Source organism: Nelumbo lutea, chromosome 4 (assembly GCF_056320005.1).
Source record: "Nelumbo lutea isolate HS-2025 chromosome 4, American lotus-T2T, whole genome shotgun sequence".
NCBI lineage: Eukaryota > Viridiplantae > Streptophyta > Magnoliopsida > Proteales > Nelumbonaceae > Nelumbo > Nelumbo lutea.
In genome coordinates, this window is record NC_142687.1 from 44392825 (window position 1) to 44415043 (window position 22219).

The 22219-nt window shown below is 40.0% G+C and overlaps 2 protein-coding genes across 3 annotated transcripts; both read left to right on the plus strand.

The window, feature by feature from the left end:
* Positions 1-513: 513 nt before the first annotated feature.
* Positions 514-5296, plus strand: LOC148855508 (11S globulin seed storage protein 2-like). Of its 2 annotated transcripts, XM_088986732.1 has the most exons (4): positions 619-817; positions 1562-1685; positions 2782-3505; positions 4984-5296. In XM_088986732.1, the coding sequence occupies exons 3-4, from the start codon at positions 2799-2801 to the stop codon at positions 5135-5137; spliced, it is 861 nt and encodes a 286-aa protein (XP_088842858.1). In that variant the 5' UTR covers positions 619-817; positions 1562-1685; positions 2782-2798; the 3' UTR covers positions 5138-5296. The 2 variants fall into 2 exon arrangements, with proteins under 2 accessions (XP_088842856.1, XP_088842858.1); XM_088986730.1 differs by lacking the exon at positions 1562-1685 and having other exon boundaries at positions 514-817.
* Positions 5297-20310: 15014 nt separating this feature from the next.
* LOC148855509 (pentatricopeptide repeat-containing protein At4g33990-like) lies at positions 20311-21861 on the plus strand. Its single transcript, XM_088984916.1, has one exon. It carries the CDS (start codon positions 20311-20313, stop codon positions 21859-21861), a length of 1551 nt encoding a protein of 516 aa, XP_088841042.1.
* Positions 21862-22219: the final 358 nt, after the last annotated feature.

Here is a 22219-nt window from a genome sequence, read left to right on the forward strand (position 1 = left end):
AATCTGACCCAATCTGAAATTGTCTTAACTTCATGGTATAAGCATTATTAAATATGTATCTATGTATATAAATATTTGTATTTATGTATGTATGCATCTCTATGTCAAAAAATTAGAGTTTAAGAAAAAAATTTTCTATAACTTGATAAATAAGTTTTTACACATGATAATGTTAAAATTGAATAATCTAGGAAATAAGAATATTTAACAAAAGGAAATAGTGAAATGCGACAAACCCAAATCCAACTCGATCTCAACCTAACAACTTGAATTAGGTCCGGATTAACCTCAACCTTACCGAACACGGTCTAATCCGATCAACTTGTACCCATGGCCCTATATCATTGAGATAATTCCTCAGTCGGTAGGTTCATCGATGCTAAACATATACTATGTGGTTAGCTTTCTTCCACATGACCACATGTCTAATGATAAACGCGTTCACTTTTGCAACACACGACACTCTCGTACGCTCGTACAGATGTGTTTTGTTAAATGGATGGCTAAGGGAAATACTTTTCCACACGACACTCTCGTCCGCCAATCCTATTTTCTGAAGGAAATACTCTTCTACTGGTAATCGTCTTTAATTTCTATATTTTGGAAGGAAGCGAAGGAATCATGGATTTTGATTTATCCCCCAAGGTGGCTCAGAAAATCTTTCAAGGGGAGGGTGGAAGTTACTATAGCTGGTCAGCTTCTCAGTATCCCATTCTTCAAGAAGCCACGGTCAGTGGTGGGAAGCTTGTCCTTGAGCCTTTAGGCTTAGCTTTACCTCACTATGCTGATTCATCCAAGGTTGGCTATGTTATTCAAGGTAAATTAATTTTGCTTTCCTCCTCTTTATTAGAATTCTCTAATAAGAGTCATAAAAATGTCCAAAATATTCATATATCATTTTCTCAGAAAATAATGTCTTTATTTTTGTTTAGAATCGTTGTTGTCAGGTAGCACATTTCCTGGAGACAACAGCAACTTTTTTCTGTTTGGCAGCACTGGTACCCATTATCCAGTTTGACATCAGTGCCACATCACTGCCCTGTTGGCAGCAACAAGTTGCAGCCATTTTTTCCGATGTGGCACTGATGTGGCACCATTGCTCCAGGAAACGGCAACAATGCCAAACAGCCCCATTGTTAATATTAGGGATGATTATTTGAAAAAAAGTAATACAAGCATTATGATTATTTTTCCAATGTGGCATTGATGTGGCACCATTGCTCCAGGAAACGACAACAATGCCAAACAGCCCCATTGTTATTATTAGGGATGATTATTTGAAAAAAAATAATATAAACATTATGAAAAGTAAAAAGGAGAATTTAAAATTTCAGCTTTACTTTTGATTTATTGATATGAAGGGAAATTTGAAAATTAAATCAATTTTAGAAAAGAAATTAGAAGGATTTGAGGCAATGATTCATATGAAAAAGAATTTGAAAAATAAATATTTTTTTCAAAAGTAATTGCATAGGTATTTTGGACATTTTCATGCTTCTACCAGATGGGGTCTACTTACAAACACTCTAGCGAAGTTTCACCCGGTTATCACCGATTACAGGGAACACTCTATTACAAGTAATAGAGTTGCTCACACTAGCAAAGTTGGGTTGCAATGTAAGTCAGACCACTTATTGGTTTCTCTCTCCTGAACTCCTTATACTTGTATTGGTCGACGATTTGAGGTAATGAATTGCCTGCAAGTTTTCTTTTAAAAAAAAAGTAAACATGGGCTTTATGGCATTGAACCAATGGCCATGTTTGGGAGTGCTTATTGAATAAGTTCTTAAAAAAAGTGTTTATTAGAATAAGCACTTATTTGCATTTGGCAACTAACTTTTTCAAGTGCTCATTTTAAAAAATAAGCACTTATTTCATATTGGATGTGTTTAATAGACTTTTCTCCAATAAGCACTTAAATAAGCATTTGTGACTATTTTTCCTTCATTTTCTTTCAAATTTTCAAAATATACCTTATGAATGTACTTTTATTAAATTACTTTTATAAAAACACTTTTATGAAAGCATTTTTATGAAAGTATTTTTATGAAAACATTTTTACGAAAGTACTTTTAGAAAACACTTTAATAAAGATACTTTTATGAAAACACTTTGATAAAAATACTTTTACAGAAGCACTTTTATGAAAGTACTTTTATGATAGCACTTTTATAAAAGTACTTTTATAAAATTCAACTAGGGATAATTTTGAAATAAAAAAATTGAATAAGTACTTATTGTATAAGCACTTCAAAAAAGATGAATTTGGGCTTAAAAAATAAGCCTTTATTTTTTAAATAAGCACTTATTTCCCAAACACCAATAAGTGCTTAATAATATAGTCCCAGCCCAAATAAGTACTTATTTTGAATAAACACTTATTTAAGCACTCCCAAACATAGCCAAGGTCCATATGCATGAGAATAATTCAATTATCATAGGTCTAAATATTTAAGCCCCAAACGGTGCGTAAAGAACTGGTAACAAGGACCACAAGCTTGGCCTAAGCATGTTTTCAAATTTCTATCCCCAAAAGGCATCATTTAAAATGGATGACATTGTTAAGCACATTGTCAACCCATTAGCCGACAAGCTGGCCCAATTCAACCTTTCCTATTTCTATTTCTGGTTGTTTGAATTGATGGATCATTGCAATAGGGGTTGGGGTGGTATTACAAAAACTTCCACACCAGTTCAACTTTTATCACTCCAGTTCTAGAAATTATTATAAAAATTACCCCAACCCGTCATGATCTGGTTTACAAGTACTTCAATTCGCAGGTAGTGGAAGGGTTGGGATGGTGTTATCAAACTCTTCAGATGAAAAGGTGTTGAGGCTCAAGAAAGGCGACGTGATACCTGTACCACTCGGAGCAGTTTCATGGTGGTTCAACGATGGTGAATCTGCACTTGTTGTGGTGTTCTTAGGTGAAACTTCTAAGGCTTACCACTCTGGAGACTTCACCTATTTCCTCTTAGCTGGAGCTAATGGTATCTTCAAAGGCTTCTCAATGGAATTCATTAGAAGAGCACTGGGTTTAAATGAAAAGGAAGCAAATGAGCTCGTGAATAGCCAAACTGGTGTTCTAATTGTCAAGCTTAAGGAGGGGAAGAGAATGCCAGAGCCTTGCATGGCGAGCACCAAAGAGATGATCTTCAACACTGATGCTGCAACGCCAGACGTTGATATTTTCAAGGGTGGACGTGCTGTGGTTGTAACAGTTGAGAAATTGCCCTTGTTACAACAAGTTGGATTGAGCTCTACTTATATAAAGCTTGACTCCAATGCTCTCCACTCTCCAGGATACTCCTTAGACTCGGCATTTGAAGTGATCTACATCGTGAAGGGTGGTGGGCATGTTCAGATCGTAGGTATTAATGGTCAATGTATCCTGGATACCCATGTGAGCACTGGTCAGTTATTTGTTGTGCCCAAGTTTTTTGCAGTCTCTAAAATTGCAGGCAGTGAAGGAATGGAGTGGTTTTCTATGATCACAACAACACGGTATATATGCAATACCATGATCTCTTAATTACGTTAGTAGATATATAATTTACTCTTGAGTGATGAGCTTTCAACAATAATGAACTTTAAATCTAATTAATACACTGTTTCTATAAGTTTATTATCACATTTAGTGGTGAGAAAAAAACTGAAAAACTGAATCGATCGAAACCGAACTGACCGATTAACCATTTAAAAATCTGGCAGTTAACTGAACGGATCGATATATATACAGTAATATATATTTATATAATATTATATATTATATTTTTTATTTTTATTTTTGAAAATCGAATAAAAAAGTTCGGCAATCTCTCAATCTCTTCGAAAATCAAAACCTTTCAGCCTTTCTCTGTTTGTCTCTTCGAAACCTAAACCTAAAACCTTCTTTTAGTTCTTTGTTTCTCACTCTCTCAGTTTATCTTACTCTTCGTGTTCCCCAGACGGCCAGACCCCAATCCCAAGTGGCCAATTCGGCAGTCAGCGCCGCATTTCCCCTTGCTTTCCTCTGGTGTCGGTCATCCTTCGACCGACGGCCTCTCCGGCTCTCTCCTAGTGTCTTTGTCTCTGTCTCTCTATTCTATTCTCTGTGAGTGTCTGAATGAGTATCTCTCTCTTCTCGCCTGTCATCTCCACCACGCGGCCCATGCCAACCACCAGCACCAAGCGGCAACGCCGGTCGCCGCCTTGCCAACAAGCAAGCACCAATGCCGTCTTTGTATCTCTCTTCTCTCTCTCTCTCATCTCTCCTCTCTATGGCTCTGACAGGCGCCACCTCTCAAGTTCTCACTTCATGCGACAACCGATAGCAACCGCCGGCATAAACCAGTTTGGCACCGGCAAATCACCACCGACAGCAACCACCGATAGTTTTAGGTATTTTTTTTTATTTTAAGTGCATAAAAAACCAAAAAAACAAACCACAATTAACCAGTGATAACCGGTTGCATCGATTTGGTTTCAGTTTGAATATTTAAAAAACCGATCAGGTCAATTACGTTTGAAAAAATACCCCACGGTTCGGTTAACTGAACCGAACCGTGAGCACCCCTATGAATATTCACATCAATAGATCATTGGCCCAGTAGTCTGCATTGTCATGAGAGAATTTATTGAATGTTAGAAAAGCGGATTTAATTTAACTCTACTGGATCAATGAAATTAAAATTTGTGATAATATTTCTAATATTATCAATTTTCAACAATAATTCTCAAAAAGTTTCAGAGAATTCAATTAGCTAGTGACTTTCTTTTATTTGATGGGGATGACCTAACCTGAGATACTGTAGTGGAACATAATAGCTAGAATGTAGAAAAAGATTCATGGTAGTTTCAGAGAGAAGAATATACTGATCTTCTGATATCAATTTTCTGATAATGAACCTAGCTAGTTCTATCAGACGTTATAAGCAATTATATAATTTGTTGTCAACCTTATAAGTTACTTACCTTGTTTGTGTTCCACTGCTTTTGCTCAGGCCTGCATTTAGTTATTTAACTGGGAAGAGATCAGTGTGGAAGGCATTATCTTCAGAAGTGAAACAAGCCACTCTGAACGGGAGTCCAGAGCTTGAGAAAGTTATTACTTCAAACATGAGCAAGATCGCCATTTTTGTTCCTCCATCAAATTAAATGGCATGCATGCTACTTTTAGGTGAACTAGTAAATGTATACGTGCGTTGCACGTGGTAATTTCAAATAATAATAATAATAATAATAATAATAATTAAATCATGATGTATTAGTGGATTTGTTATCTTAGTTATATGAGCTATTACATGACTTCTTATCTTTTTAGTTGTAATTTATATTAGTGTTTTCAACTTGTGGTTTATTGGACAATCAAACTGGTCGACCTATCACTGTACAATTTTATAAATAATGATTTAAGATAATGATTTAACCCAACCCATTGACTTAGATATGACCTTATTGCTTTAATGAGGTCAATCGGGGCATGGGCAAGATATTAATTCTCTTTTTCTTTTTCTTTTGTATTTTTAGCCATTTCCATCATTAGTAATAATAATTCTCATTTTCAAATATGCGTTTGTTAGATAAGATGAATATGTATTGTTAAAGGCATCCTTGGAATTTTCTGTAAATTTTATAAGTTTTTCTATTTGTATTTTGTTATTTAATAACACCATAATAAGTTGACTTATTAGATCTAGAAGGAAATGCCATTCCAATTGATTTTTAGAACATCATTTATTTTTAATTTGGCATACTCCTTCCCTAGCTCCATTATTGTTATTGTTGATGCTCGGTTTGGCCGAGGGTAACAAGGTAATTTCACTCCCAATCTTCGAAGGAGGGTTGAAGGCTTGGAGGGTCCGGAGGAGATGAGCCAAGGCCGAGGACTGGAGGCCAAGGCAAATCATTCCTTCAGATGATGTAGAAGCCGAGGGCTGGTACTGAGAAGAGTGTACAAGGGAGGACGAGATGTTGTTCCCACTGTAGTATGTCTACGAGGGAGAAGGTGTCAGAGGCCTCGGGTCACTACCCGAGGCGAGGACTCCGACGATCAAGTCAGTATGCACAGCAGGTAAGTGATGAGTTTGGAACCGAGGGGTCCAGACGAGGTCTCAAATAGCGCTAGGTCCTTAGAGGAGAGAGCACTAGAGATCCAAAAGTTTCAAATCCTTTACCTTGAGGGGGGTGCCTTGCATTTATAGCCGGAGCTGCCAGGGGGTAGTTGGGCCCGGATGGTCTAGATGCGAGCCATATGAGGGCCTGATGAGAAGTTCTACCAGTGCCATGCGGCGCCCTACGACAGGGTCCGCCTGGTCCGCATTAGGTAACCCTAAGCATCCTCATGGTAAGCCTATGTGGGGCCTCCATTTGACACGTGTCAGCCTTGTACAGGCCAGCCAAATGCATCTACATTACTTGCCCCACACTCCCGAGGCCGAGGTGGGGGTTTGAAAGGGACCTCGGCTTCGGCCAAAGGGAGTGTCAATATTAGTAAGTGCCATCGGGCTTGTTCAGCGGAGTGTACCCTACAGTTGCGTCGCCTTTGTCTCGCTTTTGCTTCGGCCTGATTTCAATTCGCGGAAGAGGAGTGAAGTTGTGGATGCCTCGGCTTCAACTGGGGAGCCTGAGGTGGAAGGGGGCCCAGCTAAGCCGAGCCTGTGCCTTGTACTCATGTGGTGACGGTCTGGGAGCCGTGCGTAAAGGGACGGGTACTCGGGCGAACCGGTCTATGCGCCAATCGTGTCTGTGTATCCGAACCGGTGGGTTACAACAAATGGGCCCATCGATTCGCCTAGCGTCATTTCATCTTCCCGAGACTGAGCACCAATTCACTAGGCGTCGTTTCATTTTCCCAAGGCTAGGCACGTGCTGGTTTACTAGGCGTCATTTCGTTTCCCCGAGGCTGGGCGTGGAGTGTCATACTGCAGATGGTCAACAAAGGTGAAGGCTTCATGACCGTTGGATCTAACGGAATCTGAGCCATTCATTTTTCTATAAATAGGGGCCTTAGTGGCGATTTTTCTTCATCATTTGTCTCGAGGAGCCCTTGCTATCGAGTGAACACCGCTCCCAAACCTTCAACTTTTCGACACACCTCGTCTTCACTCTTCTTTCCTTCACCTTTTTAGGTAACTATTTTTGTTTCTATTCCAGTCATGTCTTTCTCAGATTCTGCCCTGAGTGCTATGAAATTCCGAATGCACTGCCTGAAGGGTGGCGATGTCTAATCTTCTGCGTTCAGAGTTCGATAGTACTCTGGACGTGGACCAAGTAAAGGCCCTAACTAGGAGGTTTCACATGCCTCGGTCTTACCAGCTTAGGGTTCCTGACCTTGGTGATCGGCCATGGACCCCTGAAGAGGGGGAAATTTGTATATACCAACATTTTTTAGAGTTCAGCCTTAGATTCCCTCTCCACCCTTTGATTTTTGAGCTACTGGAGTGGTATGGCATAACTATTAGTCAGCTCGTTCCCAAGTCCATTAGGAACCTTGTAGCTATGCTGGTATGGGCTTGGCTTCGGGATGTAGAGTTGACCCCGAAGATGCTTTGTGTCATGTTTGTGCTGAGGAAGCACTCTTTCCGCGCCTAGCATGTATTACTTACATCCACGGAGGGGGAAAATGGTTGATAACCCCGCGTCTATCCACAACTGGAAGGGCAAATTTTTCTTCATCTCCTACCCTGAAGATTGGTCTTTCAAGTCGAAGTGGGAGAGGCCTGTACGACGGTGGAGAAGTGTCCCCCTCCACTTCGAGATGAGGAGGTCATTCCCGTGGCATACCGTATGGTGCTGGGGGCCAAGCCTGTGGTGGAGGATGAGCTCCCCTTGGTATTTGTGAGGCTTAGCCCTGCCCCCCCTTGATAGGAGAGGTTCCTTAGCTTTTCTATATGTTCCCCTCATCCTCGTCTGGTATACTAATTCATATTCTTTCTTTTGCAGAGGTACCAATTGACGCCAAGAAGCTCCTGCTCGAAAGTGCCCGTGCCAAGCAGGGGCCCAAACGGAGAAGAAGGCAAGAGGGTAGACGCCGAGGAGGCCTGCTGAGAATGAGCCTACAAGGGGCGAGCGGGCATCAGTTCCCCCAAGGAGATTACCCACCAACAAGTCCCCTCCAAGGGGGCAACTCAACAAGTCCCTGCCAAGGGGAAGAGGCCGGCCAAGGGGGCCCAGAAGTCGACCGAGACGTCAAAGAAGCCCAGAGAGGGGGCTGAGGCAGGTAAGAAGAGGCCTACCGAAGGGGCCTTGAGAGAGAAACCACCGAAGAAGGTGGCCCACATTGAATGTTCAACTAGGGACGCTGCGAAGAAGCCTCCCCCTAAGGGGCACCCAACGGGGCCCTCATCCGCCCCCTCGTCAGCATAGGAGTTCGTCGAAGGAGTCGAGGGGTCTGCCAAGGTCTTCTGCCCCTGGTGGTCGATTCGCGAGGGGTATTCAATAACTGAGGAAGGGGTCAACCAAGCCCGGATGAGTGGGGTGATCCTCTTGAGGGATCACTTCCGCATGATGTAGAGCGAGCCGAGAGCCATCTACGACAAGGGGTTGTACCACTTGGTTGAGGTAATTTTTGTTTTCATACTTTGTCATGTGGTTATTTCTTTGTTGTAGTCTTTACTGATAACTCTTGTTGCAGGCCTGTCTTCACTTCGTCGGTCTGGGAGATTGAATGAGCCTTATTTTATCACACTTGGAGAAGTATGAGAAGGAGAAGGAAAAGCTCCAGGCTGCTATCGCCGCTGCCGAGGATAAGAAGGAAACCTTTAAGAAGGCTCACAAGGATGAGCAAATGCTTTGAACGAAGATGGAGGCTGACCTGAAGGAAACATGGGCCCACTTTGTCAAAGAGCAAGAGGAAAGGGTTCACCTCTAGAGCATCATCACGAATGAGAAGCAGTGGGCAACCCAAGCCGAAGGGCGGGCTACCGAAGTTGAGAAAAGGGCAGCTGAGGCGGAGAAGAGGGTTGCGGAGGCTGTAGCAGGGATGGAGGAATGGGCAGCAAAGGTGGAGGCTGAGGCAATGGAGGCTTTCAAGAAGTCCACCGAGTACTAGCAGGCCCTTGCGGAGTATGCATCCACATCCTACTTGGATGGAATTGAGGACACCGAAAAGGCCCTCCTACAAGTGATGCCCAACTTCCATAACGAGAGGCTACAGGTGATTCCCGACTCCCCTGACGAGACTCAAGCTGCTGATGGCTCTGCCCGTCCCCCGGTTTGTGGCGAGGCTTGACGTGGTTCTCCCTATGTTTTTTCTTTCTCTTTAGTTTTTTTTGAGATGTAAATGGACTCGGCCTCCAAGGTCGTAAATTTTTTTTTGTAAACGCTTTATACTGAAATGAAATGAAAAACATAAGCATTTTTTGTATGATGTGTTCTCCCCTTTTTCTCTCTTTTGCTTTCTCTTTTTTTTTTTTACCGAGAGGCCTCTACCCCTCCCAACGAAGAGATCACAATTCAAAAGGTGTCTCGTAATGACTCGCTTTAGGTATACGCTCGCTTTAGATTGTTAAGGGGCCAATGCCAAGGCAAAGGTATGCAACCAAGGTGCAACTTGCCTGGCTCATTTTTCACCCAAGTGTTCACTTAGGCTAGGCCAAGGTTGTCTTCCAAAGTATGGGAGGGAAGCCGAGGCCGAGGTGCAGCTCGCCTAGCGGCCTGGCTGGTCTCTTTCCCAAGTGGTTACTTTGGTGAGGCCGAGGTGGCGCTGTAAGGAGGTCGGGGTCTCGGGTCGAGGCAAACCGCCAAGTTGGTTGGGGTTAACATTTACTTAATCGCACTAAGTGTATACAACCAGGAGGCCATCCACCGTCGAGGTGGGTGGCGAGGCATGCGATGCCTCAGCTGTAATGATGAGTTTTAGTTTGGTGAAGCGTTAAATTAGGGTGTTCGCCACTAGCCATGTGCCCTAGCGACAATCTGGCTCGAGCGCATGGTCCTCGGAAGAGGCTGCATGCTTCGACCAGTCGCGAAGCTGAGGGGTCCTGGGAACTTAGTGAGAACACGTGCTAAACATTGAGCCGAAGAGGAACTTTGCATTTCATTCATCAAAGTTTGCGTTTACTGGTAATACATTCGGAGGTTCTCCGAGTTCCATGTCCAAGGAACGGGTCTTCCATCTAAATGTTCCAAATGAAAGGTGTCGGGGCCGACAACTTGCTTGATTCCGTAGGGGCCTTCCCAGTTAGGGCCCAGCTTTCCTACACTAGGTTCGGAGACCATGACCTTCCTGAGGATGAGGTCTCCCTCTCGGTAGCATTTTTCTTTCACTTTTGAGTTGTAGTAGTGGGCCACTCATTGCTGGTAGGCAGTCACTCTGATTTGTGCCTGCTCCCGAGCTTCTTTCAATAGATCTAAGTTTGCTCTAAGTGCTTCAATGTTCTCAGCTTCGCTATACGCTTTAGTTAGGAGCATCGACTAGCTGATCTCTGCTGGGATAACTGCTTTTGTACCGTAGGTCAGGCCGAAAGGGGTCTCTCCAATGGCTGTCCGAGGTGTGGTTCAGAATGCCCAGGGGGCACTGCTTAGCTCATCAGCCCATAGGCCTTTGGTTCGGTTTAGTCTGGTCTTCAATCCGTCCAATATAGTTCTATTGGTGACCTCAGCTAGGCCATTTGTTTGGGGGTAGCCCACCGAGGTGTACTATTGCTTGATGCTGATGGAGGCACGCCACTCTCAGAACTTGGCATCGTCAAATTGCTTCCCGTTGTCAATGACTAGTATGTGGGGGAGGCTGAAGTGGCAAATAGCATTCTTCCAGAAGAAGCTCTGAACTACTCTAGCTGTAATGGTAGCCAAGGGTTCGGCTTCTACCCATTTGGCGAAAGGCTAGGGGTTGTTGAGAGTCGAGAGGGTTGTGGCTGGCTGATGGCATAAATTGGCATGTCTCTGGCATTGGCCACACTTTTGCACCAGCTCGACTGTGTCTTTGTGAAGAGTCGGCCAAAAGTACCCCTGTCTTAGTGTTTTTTGGGCTAGGGCTCAACCGCCGAAGTGGTTACCACAAATGCCTTCGTGAATTTCTCAAAGCACATACTCACCCCCCTAACGGAGGCATCAAAGGTAAGGCAAGGTGAAGGATCTTTTGTACAATTTTACCTCCAGCAAGGTGTAGTGGGCTACCTGACGTCGAAGTTGCCTAGCTTCGTTCCTGCTGTCAGGCTGTCATTCTGTTAGCAAGAAGTTGATGATGGGGTCCATCCATGATGGTTCGGCCTTTATTGGAAGTACTTGGGCTTCTTCTATCAAGGGCGACGGTAGTTTCTCCACATGGACAGTGTGGTCGAGGTGCTTGCCAACTTAGAAAGGGTGTTGGCTCTTGCGTACTCAGCTCGCAGAACTTGCTATAGGGAGAAGCGATGGAAGTGGTGGGCAAGTTCTTGAATTTTGGCAAGATACTTGGACTTGCTTTGCTCTCTGGCCTTGTACTCTCTATTGACTTGATTCACCACCAGTTGCGAATCGTTGAAGGCTTCGACATGTAAGGAGCCAAGGTCCTTGGCAAGTTGCAAACCAGCGAGAAGGGCCTCGTACTTGGCTTCCTTATTGGATGTAGAGAAGTCGAACCTTAGCACATACTCTATGACTGTGTTGTTTGGGGTGAGGAGGATGAGGCTTACTCTGCTTCCTTTAGCGTTGGATGAACCGTCAACAAAGAGTGTCCACTTGGGGTGAGTCCCATTGGTCGGGCGATCCCCTTCAGCATCTTCGAGGGCTCGGCAGAGGGCTTGGCGTTGGATGAAATTGCATTCTACTACGAAGTCTGCTAGGGCTTATAGTTTGATAGCAGGCCTCAACTAGTACTGTATGTCAAATTTAGTCAGCTCCATGGCCCATTTGGTCAAGCGCCTTGAGGTCTTGGGTTTGGTGAGGACAGCCCTAAGGGGCTGGTTTGTTAGGACCGTTATAATGTGAGCTTGAAAGTAAGGCCTGAGCTTTCTAGCCAAGACCACGAGGGCAAAGGCCAATTTCTCCACCTCGGGATATTTGGTTTTGGCATTGCAAAGGACCTTGCTAATATAGTATATTGGCTTCTGCATTCCGTCTTCTTTTATCAGCACTGAGTTGACTGCCTCATCCCCAGCCGATAGGTATAGATATAGGGTCTCTCCTGGGGCTGGCTGAGCGAGGAGGGGAGGTGAGGCAACGTAGACCTTTAACTCATCAAAGGCGTACTGGCATTCCTCCGTCCACTAAAAATCCTTTAACTTTTTGATGGCGCGGAAGAAGGGAAGGTAGCCAACCGACTTCGACCTGAAACAGTTGAGAGCAACTATCCAGCCAATGAGTCTCTATGTCTCCTTCACCGACCGAGGGGGTGCCATGTCCAGTATGGATAGTATCTTGTCAAGGTTGGCCTCAATGCCTCTTTGAGTAACAACAAAGCTTAAGAACTTGCCTGAGGTGACACCGAAAGCACACTTGTTGGGATTAAGCTTCATGTTGAACTTTCACAAAGTGTCAAAGGTCTCAGCTAGGTTCGAGGTGTGCATCTCAACTTCTAGGCTCTTTACCACCATATCATCCACGTAGGCTTCGACGTTCCTTCCCATTTGATTTTTTAACACCTTGTTGATGAGGCATTGGTAGGTGGCTCCCGCATTCTTGAGGGTGAAGGGCATCACTTTGTAACAATAAGTGGCATGTTTGGTGATGAACGAGGTCTTCTCCTCGTCCTCTGGGTGCATTGTTATTTGGTTGTATTCGGAGAAGGCATCCATGAAGCTGAGTAGCTCATACCCTGTACTGGTGTCGATGAGGTGGTTTATACTCGGCAAAGGAAAGCTATCCTTAGGGCAGGCTCAATTAATGTCTATGAAGTCAATACAGATCCGTCATTTCCCATTAGCTTTCTTTACCAAAACCACATTTGACAACCATTTAGAGTAGTATACCTCTCCAATGAAGTCGGCGAGTAGCTTACCAACTTCCTCTCCTATGGCCTTCCAACGATCTGGTGCAAAGTTCCTCTTCTTTTGTCGAACTGGCCTGGAGCTCGGGTCCACGCTCAGCCTGTGAGTGATGACCAAGGGATCAATTCTGGGCATGTCAGCGGTGGACCAAACAAAGACATCAGCATTAGTTTTGAGGGGAAGGTTGAACCCGACACGAACTGTCTTCTCGGGCTCGGCCTCATCTAGGGGAACCGAAACAAGGTCCTCGGCTAGTTGGAAGTGAGATCTTCTTTTTCTTCAATCCACCTTCATTTTGCAGTCATCAGCTTAACAATGTTGATCACTTGTCTCCTTTGCACGGTTGCTTGGTGGAAGTATTTTGTATTTCGACCTCCTAACTGCAAGTGGTTAAATCTAGATTTTTGAAACCATAATGTTTCTTCATTTCTAAGGACCTTTTGCAGCTCTTTTTTCTTTTGGAGTGATTCATTATTGTCCCGACTCTATCTTAATTCTTGGAGTGAATTGATTTGTGATTTCAGTTGTTTCTTCTCAAAAACATTCCAAAAAATTCTCTAATTTAAACCTTCATCTCCTAAGCTATGTCCTCTGGTTTTTGTTTGAATTCTAATATCATGATCGGTCTGCCTCTCTTGATCCAAGCTTGGTTAAAAATATGATTGCACTCTAGATGATTTAACCACATAATTTCAAACCTGAAGGGCACCTTCCTTCTAAATCTTCATTTCTACAACGTGAGAATGATTGTACAATGGTTTAATTCCATTGCTGCTTCATGAAATACTTTTGCTTTTGGGAAGAGAGAGTTCCGTATCAGGTTATGAACTGCCCTGTCAAGTCTTCCCACCTCATTTTGGTCTCCTTGTCTATTATTACTCCAAGTGAAGCCCGGTTCCCAATATCCCAAATCTGTTAGGCCACACGTCTCTAGAGCCAACCTAAAACTTGCCATTTGAGCCTAACTAGGTTGCTTCCACCTCTCTTCTCCCTCCAGCTTAAGATGTCATTGAAATCTCCAATAACTAGCTAGGTCCCACTGATGCGGGCCCCTGAGTTTGCTAATTCTTGCAGAGTAAAGCTCTTGTTACTCTGTTATGGCACCCCATAGATAAAGGATGTTGTGAACTTGTCTTTAGAAGGCAGTTCTACCTTCATTGTAATTGGGTTATTGGACGATCCGTGCACACGACTATTAAACCCCCCCCCCGAAAGACCCCGAGGAGGCACTGAGAAACTGGAGAGGTAACCCAGTCACCTACTAATCCTTCCCATGGCCTCCGGGTTGGTTTTGGTTTCCATTAGAAAGATAAGACTAGGGTGATAGGTCTGAGCAATTTAAGAAAGGTATTGGACTGTCAGGGGTTTGTGTCAACATTTACTATAAACCTCTGCTGTTTTGATGGTTTGGATTCTTCAATGTTGAGCTTTTATAGAGCCTCCTCCATCTCCCTTCCTCTTTTTAATGAAGTTCTGGTTCCTTCAAGTTTTCCTATTTTCTCTTCATTCCCACCCTGAATTTCCATTCCACCAACTTTTGGTTTGCCAGATATCACTAGTATAGTCTCAATAGACACAACCTCTTTTGTTTGTTTCCTAGCATGTCTTCTCCCACTTTTTGGTTTGTCATGCTTTTCTTAATAGAGAATTCCTTGATGATGATATCTTTTGATCTATCGTAGAGAATATTTCCTTATGCCCCACCTTTTTCGTAATCCCCTATATGGGTCATTTTCAAATTCTTTTTCCTTGTAGTCCGCAACGACTGGCCCAAAATATTCAAATCACCTCTTTTGATTGTTGGTTGGGTGCTTGGCTCCTCTCCCTCCTGATTGTTGTTGCTCCTAGGGCTCCTCCGATCACCCCTCACTAGTGACCCTCTTTGTGTGTTGCTCAAAGACAAGGTCCATATCTCCTAGATGGGATCTCCTCATCTGAGTCATCATCCGCCACTTCCCCACGTAAACTCAACAGGTGCCCCAATCTCCCACACTGGTAGCAATAATCCGGGACTCATTCATATCTGAACTTCACCCATTATCTAGATTGATTATCTTTGATGTTGATCCATTTTCCTGTCTTCAAGGGCTTTCCCAAATCAATGGTAACTAGGATTCTTATGTAACCATTGACGAAGTTCTACTCTAAGTTGTCCATGTCCACCCTTACAACTTCTCCGTCATGTTCTGCGATACACCTAGCATTCTTCTCATTGGTGGCTTGCATTGGGATTTGGTGGATTTGCATCCACAAACAACATGAGTTGAATCAGACATTATTGTTATTAATCGCAAAATGTAGATGCTCCTTTATTGCTAAGGATTCAACTCGTTGAGCTGACTTAGAATTTTGCAAGAACCACACCAACCTGCCATCCACATTTGTGTTTTTACGACATCTTAACTTTACGTTTTCCATGTAATTTTTTTGAAAATGTCCATTAATTAACAAACACATTTTGTAGTTTTTGGTTGTTTATGTGTTCAGAAGAGGCTAGAGATAGAGAGGTTGACATCCAGAAATGACTTTTTTCAATTTGACGTTTTAAGAAATCCCTCTTTTCTTCAATCCCCAGATTAATCATTGCATAAATGTTTTTTTATGAAACCGACTATCAAAATGCAGTTCTTTTATTGATTCCATTTTTTCCCTGATGTGGCACTGAATCCACATCAGTAGGATTGAATCTCTCATGAAACACCTCAGTCCCAAGCACCCAAAAAAAAGAACCATAAGGTGGAAAACCCCATAATCAGATATAGAAAAAATGAAATCCAACCCAACCCAATCTGATATTTGCTTGGAAATTGTACCTAAATATACTAAAACTACAGAGAACTACATTGCAACCCACTGTAGAATTCTAAAATTACAGCCCCACATAGTCTACTAGTAGCCCCCTATAAACAACATCATGCCGGTGGTTTTTACCATCAATCCACAGTCAGGATTCATCTCACTTGTACGGTGGGGATAAGAATTATGAGGTGGGCTGAACAGTCATTCTCCCCTAAAATTATACCATATGATGGCGTGAACGGAGTGCCTTTAATGGGCTGCATGACCTAAATCTGTCAATGTGACAATTCTAAGTAACTATTTGCCTACTTGGGACCACGCCTATAGGTTTGGACAAAGAATAAATAATCCATGTCTACTGTGTAGATGTCATTTGATCAAATTAAATAATGATGTTATTAAACACTTTAGGGATTTTTAGATTGCACTCTACCTCAGAATTCTGATTTGAACTGCAGGCCTACAACAATTCAAAATTATAAACAGTTCCACCTATAACATCCATATCCACTCATGAATTGGCATCAATTCCAAGCTGACACCTAACCCCAAACTGTACGTAGAACTAGGATTTTTTGAGTGGACTGAACAGTAAAAACCCCTTAACTTTATTCATGCGCTTCTTTCAGTATTTCACACTTTATTTATTTCGTAAAATATGGATCCAACGGACCCAATTGGGCCTTTCAAGCTGCAGGATGATGCAAGAAAATCTGGGTTTAACTTCTAAGATGATGGGCACAACTCTAGCCAAGATGGGACTTGGGTTTTTAAAGTTTTGCGTTGCTTGAATGCAACCCAAATCAACCAATTTGACTAGATAGACCGGTTTTCATATAATAGTACCTAGAATAGTAGTGGTGCAGTACTACACTCTAGTATCGGGCCTGGCACAGCCCGCGAATCATCATGCCGGGCCATAGGCGGCATGGCCCGATGGAAAATAGGTTAACTCATGATGTATAATTAAAATAATTTTTTTTAAATAGAATAATACAAAAAAACATGAAACAATTTTGGGCACATCTATAATATTATATACTAATAATATAAACAAAAAAATATAATAAATAATAATTATTTTATTAATGATGTAAATGAAATGCAAATTTTAAAACCAGTTGTAGGTCAATGATCTAACATTCCGGGTCAAATGGATAAATCTATGATGTCATAACTAAGTAACAAATATGAAATACATACATATATACTCAAAGAAAAATATAAGCTTTGTATAAAGCATTTTGATACAATTCTATTGTTATATATTCACCATATTAAACAAATATAAACATGAAAATAAGAATTACTTTTATCGATGATGAAAATGGAATACATGATTTTCCATCCAAGTGGTGGGTTAGTGGTTAAACTATCCATGTCAAATGAATGTTAGTATTAAATAATAAAATACATAAAATTCTAGAAAATATAAAAATTTGTCGATTATTTTGGGAACATTCTATAATATTATATATTCAATGATTCATCACATGATAAGTGTGATTAATGAGAATCATTTTCATTAATGATAGAAATGGGATAAACATTAGGATAAAAAATAAAGAGCATTAATGTCTTACACATGGCCCGACTAACCATATCTAATGGTTCAATAATTTAATTAACTAGCTCATCATAGGCAAGTGGATTCGTAGGGATGCAAACAGATCAGATCATATTTAAATTAAGCTACATTCAAATCTAATCTGATCCAAAGATTTGAGCGAATCTCATAAATATTGATTTGAATCTAAACCCGATCAAGATGTTAGATATTTGAATTTGATACAATCTAAATTAATTTTTTGAAAAAGTAATAAATTTTTAAAAGAAAAAAATATAACAATTGAAATAAAAAAACAAAAAATATAAGTATTTTTCAACTACATCCATCATATAAAAAGTTTATAAAAATTCAATATAAATAACATATTTACAAATAAATAATAATATAAATAATATATATACTATATATATAAATAATTGATTTGACCATAATATTAAAAACCAATGTTCAAACAATATATTGGAATTGCATTTCCTCTTGGTAAATAAATAATTTTTATTATCTCATAAATTAAATATAAAAATATAAATATAGAATTTTTTATAAATTTTATAGAAAAATTTGAACATACATTAATATTATATATTATTCATATTAAACAAAAATATGTTTGAAAATAAGAATTATTGTTAGTAAAGATAGAAATGGCTAAAATACAAAGAAAAAAATGAATTAATGTCTTAATCATAGTCCATTTTCTTGATTAAATAGTTAATGCTTCAACCAGTAAGATCATTTGGTTACTGACTAGCTATTATCATTATCCTCATTTGATATTGCCACGTGCAATACACGTTATCTTTTACTAGTTATAGAATTATAGATTATAGATTAACTCTATTAATGATTGTATTATGTATTTTTCAAAGCTTTAATTGTCTGTTTGTTGCTATATTTGTCCTTATTCCAGATTTGTTGTAGCATAACAATGTGGCGCTATTAAATGTGGTAAAAAAAATAATATATTATCTATATCTATATTTACTTTTATTTATTTGATTAAAATACACTTATTCTTGAATTTAGTCCTTCATCCAATTAAATACAATTTTAACTAGGGTATGAAAAGATTTAAACCTCCCTTAAGGTTTATCCTACATAATATTAAAGACTTTTTCTATCCTTTTAAAATGAATTAATGCCTCTCATGGTAGACATTTTAGTTGTTGTGTCTAATGGAATACTTACAAGGACAAATATGCCCATACAGACTTAATGTTGGCTTAGATGGATTTCTATTCAAATTATTAAAAAGAAAACCTCAATTGTTGCTCTTGCTTCTGCAATGAAGGGACGATTCTCTCTCCAATTTTTGCACAAAAAAAAAAAAAAAAGAAAACTCAGCTCATGGATACCAATTGTTTTTGGAATAGCAAATGTGCAAATACATTTCCATTCGTTAGCATTTGGAATAGAAAATGTTGATGTAATGCTTAATTTTTTTAAATGCAAAATTTACCTTTAACCAACTTCACTCATATGTAAATTTACTAAAATACCTTAAAAAATATTTGCATCATTTTACTGCACTGCAACCTTTTTAGCTTACTAGTAAATGTGCACATGCTTTGCACATGGCAATTCTAGATGATAATAATGATAGTAATATTATATCCAAATTTTTTATAAATTTCATATATTTTTTTATAAATTTTATATTTTTATATTTTTATATTATTAGTCTGATGCGGATTGCAAAATCCAAATTTGATTACATAAACACATCATTCAAATATGTGATAATTGGATTAATTTGTGACGTTTCAAGTATCGTTGACAAGCCCGCCTACTTAGGTAGACTCTTCTTTTTCTAGTCTTTTATCTTTTTGGTGTATCTTTTTTTTTAATTCATTTATAAAAAAAAAAACATTTAAATAGAGGAAATTGAATGAGGTGAAAAGTACTTGTTCAATACTTCAATTTACAATTTAAACCTTACAATTAAATAGGGACTAAATATAAAATTGAGTATGTTAGTCAAAAGAAAGTTTCACAATTTTATTAATATTTTTAATAGTAGCATAAATATAGAATTGTATAGATGTGTTCAATTTTTTATACAATTTTTTGTATTTTTGTGTGTAAAAATAATTCAGATATATCACAGTTATTTTTGTTGAATATGATAAATATACAATATTATGCATGTGCCTAAGTGCTTTTTTTAATTTATGTATTTTATCATTTTCGTGTTTTTATATTTTATTAACTTTTATTATTTATTTATGACATTAAAGCTTTCAATGAATAAAAATTAATAAAATATAAAAACGCAAAAATGATAAAATACATAAATTAAAAAAAATTGTGTGTAAAAAGAAAGCTCAGAGAACTATCTCATGCTGGATATTTGACAAGAGAACTAAAAGTCAATCAACAAATACACCTAATAAAACGATTTCATCAACCGTTCGGAAAGCAACGAAAACCAGACAGAATGGCAAGGAGAATGGCGGGCTAGGTGTTTTTGAATTATATTTTGTCTTTTTGTAATCGGTTCAACCGGCTAACGCAATGCTAACGGTGAAAGACGTGTTAACTTTTAAGAGTTTTAGGCCTGGACGACGTGGTCGATTAAGATTAATGGGTTCATGCGTCCAATGAATCCACCGGTGTACAAAACGCGAACTCAACTATAAACATTTTAATAACTATTAAAATTAATATTAAAACTATAATTAAATGATTTTTATATCCTTTTAAAAGATAATTATAGTATCAAAAAAAATTTTACATTGACAAAAGAATTAGGGATTTACTCTTTTCATGTTATTCCTTAAAATAAGGATAAAGTTGAAGCTTCCTAACGAATTTGGATCACCCTTAAATGAGACTAAATTCGAACAATTGGGTACCGTTAGCTCAAGGCCAGTCCAACCAAAGTCCACCACAGAGGTGAGGTCGGAACCCGACTTAAGTTCGAGTTCGTGTGTAATTCAAGAGAAGCAACATGCTCTGTGTTAAGAGTTGTTCATCAAGCATTATTCGATCCCCAATCTTATTAAATGTTTTAACAACAAACAGACTTTCAATCCGAGTGTATCTTAACGATGCGCTTCAGGCCCATATGTAGAAGAAGGTATACAATCCCAAACCCATATCCAAATCATTTTGCTCTTTTACTTCACACCCAACCCTGCGACTCAAATCCCACCATCTCTTCTGTAATACAAGAGCTAGTCCAAGCTGGTCATTTTCTTAAAGCCCTGGAACTCTATGCCCACCATTTTAATCATGGTTTCCGGCCTGATAACCAGACCTTCCCCTACATCCTCAAAGCTTCCACCCAACTCGGAGACCCAACCTCTGGATTCATTATCCACAACCATGCCATTAAATTGGGTTATGATTCTAATCTCTTTGTGGGTAATAGTTTACTACTTTTCTATGGCCGATTTGGTTGGCTAGAACACATGCATTACCTGTTTGAAAATATACCCCAGAGAAATGTTGTCACTTGGACTGCTGTTATATCGGCATTTAATCAAAACCATCAACCGGACCTCGCTGTTGAATTTTTCAATGACATGCTTGATTCTGGATGTCGACCCAATTCCTTTACCATGGCTACTCTCCTTCCAAGTTTTTCTTGCCGTCAAGGATCATCTCAAATTCACAGCTTCTTGATCAAGTCTGGTTTTGAGTCTGATATCTTTGTTTCGACTGCCATGATTGACGTCTATGCAAAATGTGGGTTTATGTTCTCAGCCCGTCGCGTCTTTGACGAGATACCCGAAAGAAACCTCATTTCATGGAATTCAATGATGCGGGGCCATGCTCAGAATGGAGATGCAAAAAAATCAATGCAGCTATTTCTAGAGATGCGGATATCTGGAGGGCTTGAACCTGATTCATTCTCAGTTGTAACTGCACTTAAATGCTGCGCCAGCTTGGTCTCATTGGGACAAGGGATGGAGATACATGGCTATGTATATAGAAGTGGTTTAGAGAGGATTCTTATTGTTGGTAATGGACTTGTTGATATGTATGGTAAATGTGGAGCTCTAGAGCTTGCAGAGAGGGTCTTTTATCAGATGCAGGAAAAGGATGTAAGCTCATGGACTGCACTCATTATCTGCTATGGGTTGAATGGTCAAGGAGCCAAAGCCATTTCTCTCTTTGAAAAAATGAAGAAGACAAGAGCGGTCAGCCCCAACTCTGTAACATTAATAGCTGTCCTCTCAGCTTGCAGCCATTCCTGCTTAGTAGAAGAAGGGTTTGGATATTTCAGAGACATGTCTGTTGACTTTGGTATAGAACCCACAATGAAGCACTACCTCTGCATGGTAGATATGCTGGGAAGAGCAGGTTTTTTTCAAGAAGCTTTGAAGTTCATTAGTGAGATGCCTTTTCAAGCAAATGCTCAAATATGGGAAGCATTACTTGGACCTGCAACAATTCAAGGGGACAGAAAGGTAGCAGAGATGGCTGCAAAACGCCTTGTTGAGTTAGAACCTGAAAATCCTGATCTTCATGTACAGCTGGCAAACATCTATGCAAAAGCAGGTCAGTGGGAAGATGTTGCAAAGATCAGAGGAAGGATGAATGCCATGAGGCTTCAGAAGATCACTGGAAAAAGCTTGGTGAAGGTTGTTAAGTAGGAGTAAAGCCCCCTATTAGTATTAAATATCTAAATTTGGCATTACATATTAGCAGTCTCTACGTCTCAGATGTGTATCGAGTTTCACAAAGAAGACCCTGACAATTGCGTAACCCATAGGTGCAGCCGTGCAGGTATGTTAAGAGCACTAGAATCAAGAGTTCAAATTCGACTGGAGCAAGTAAACCAGATGGTTTATAGATCCAGGGGGACAATGTTGTACCAATGATTGAAATAATCTTGATCTTTTTGTTGCATTTTTGTTGCATCAAAGTTTCTTCGATGATGACTGGTTCAATTTCTTTCCATAGCCTCTTTATTTTCTTATGGAGATTCGATTTTAGATTAGGATAAATTAC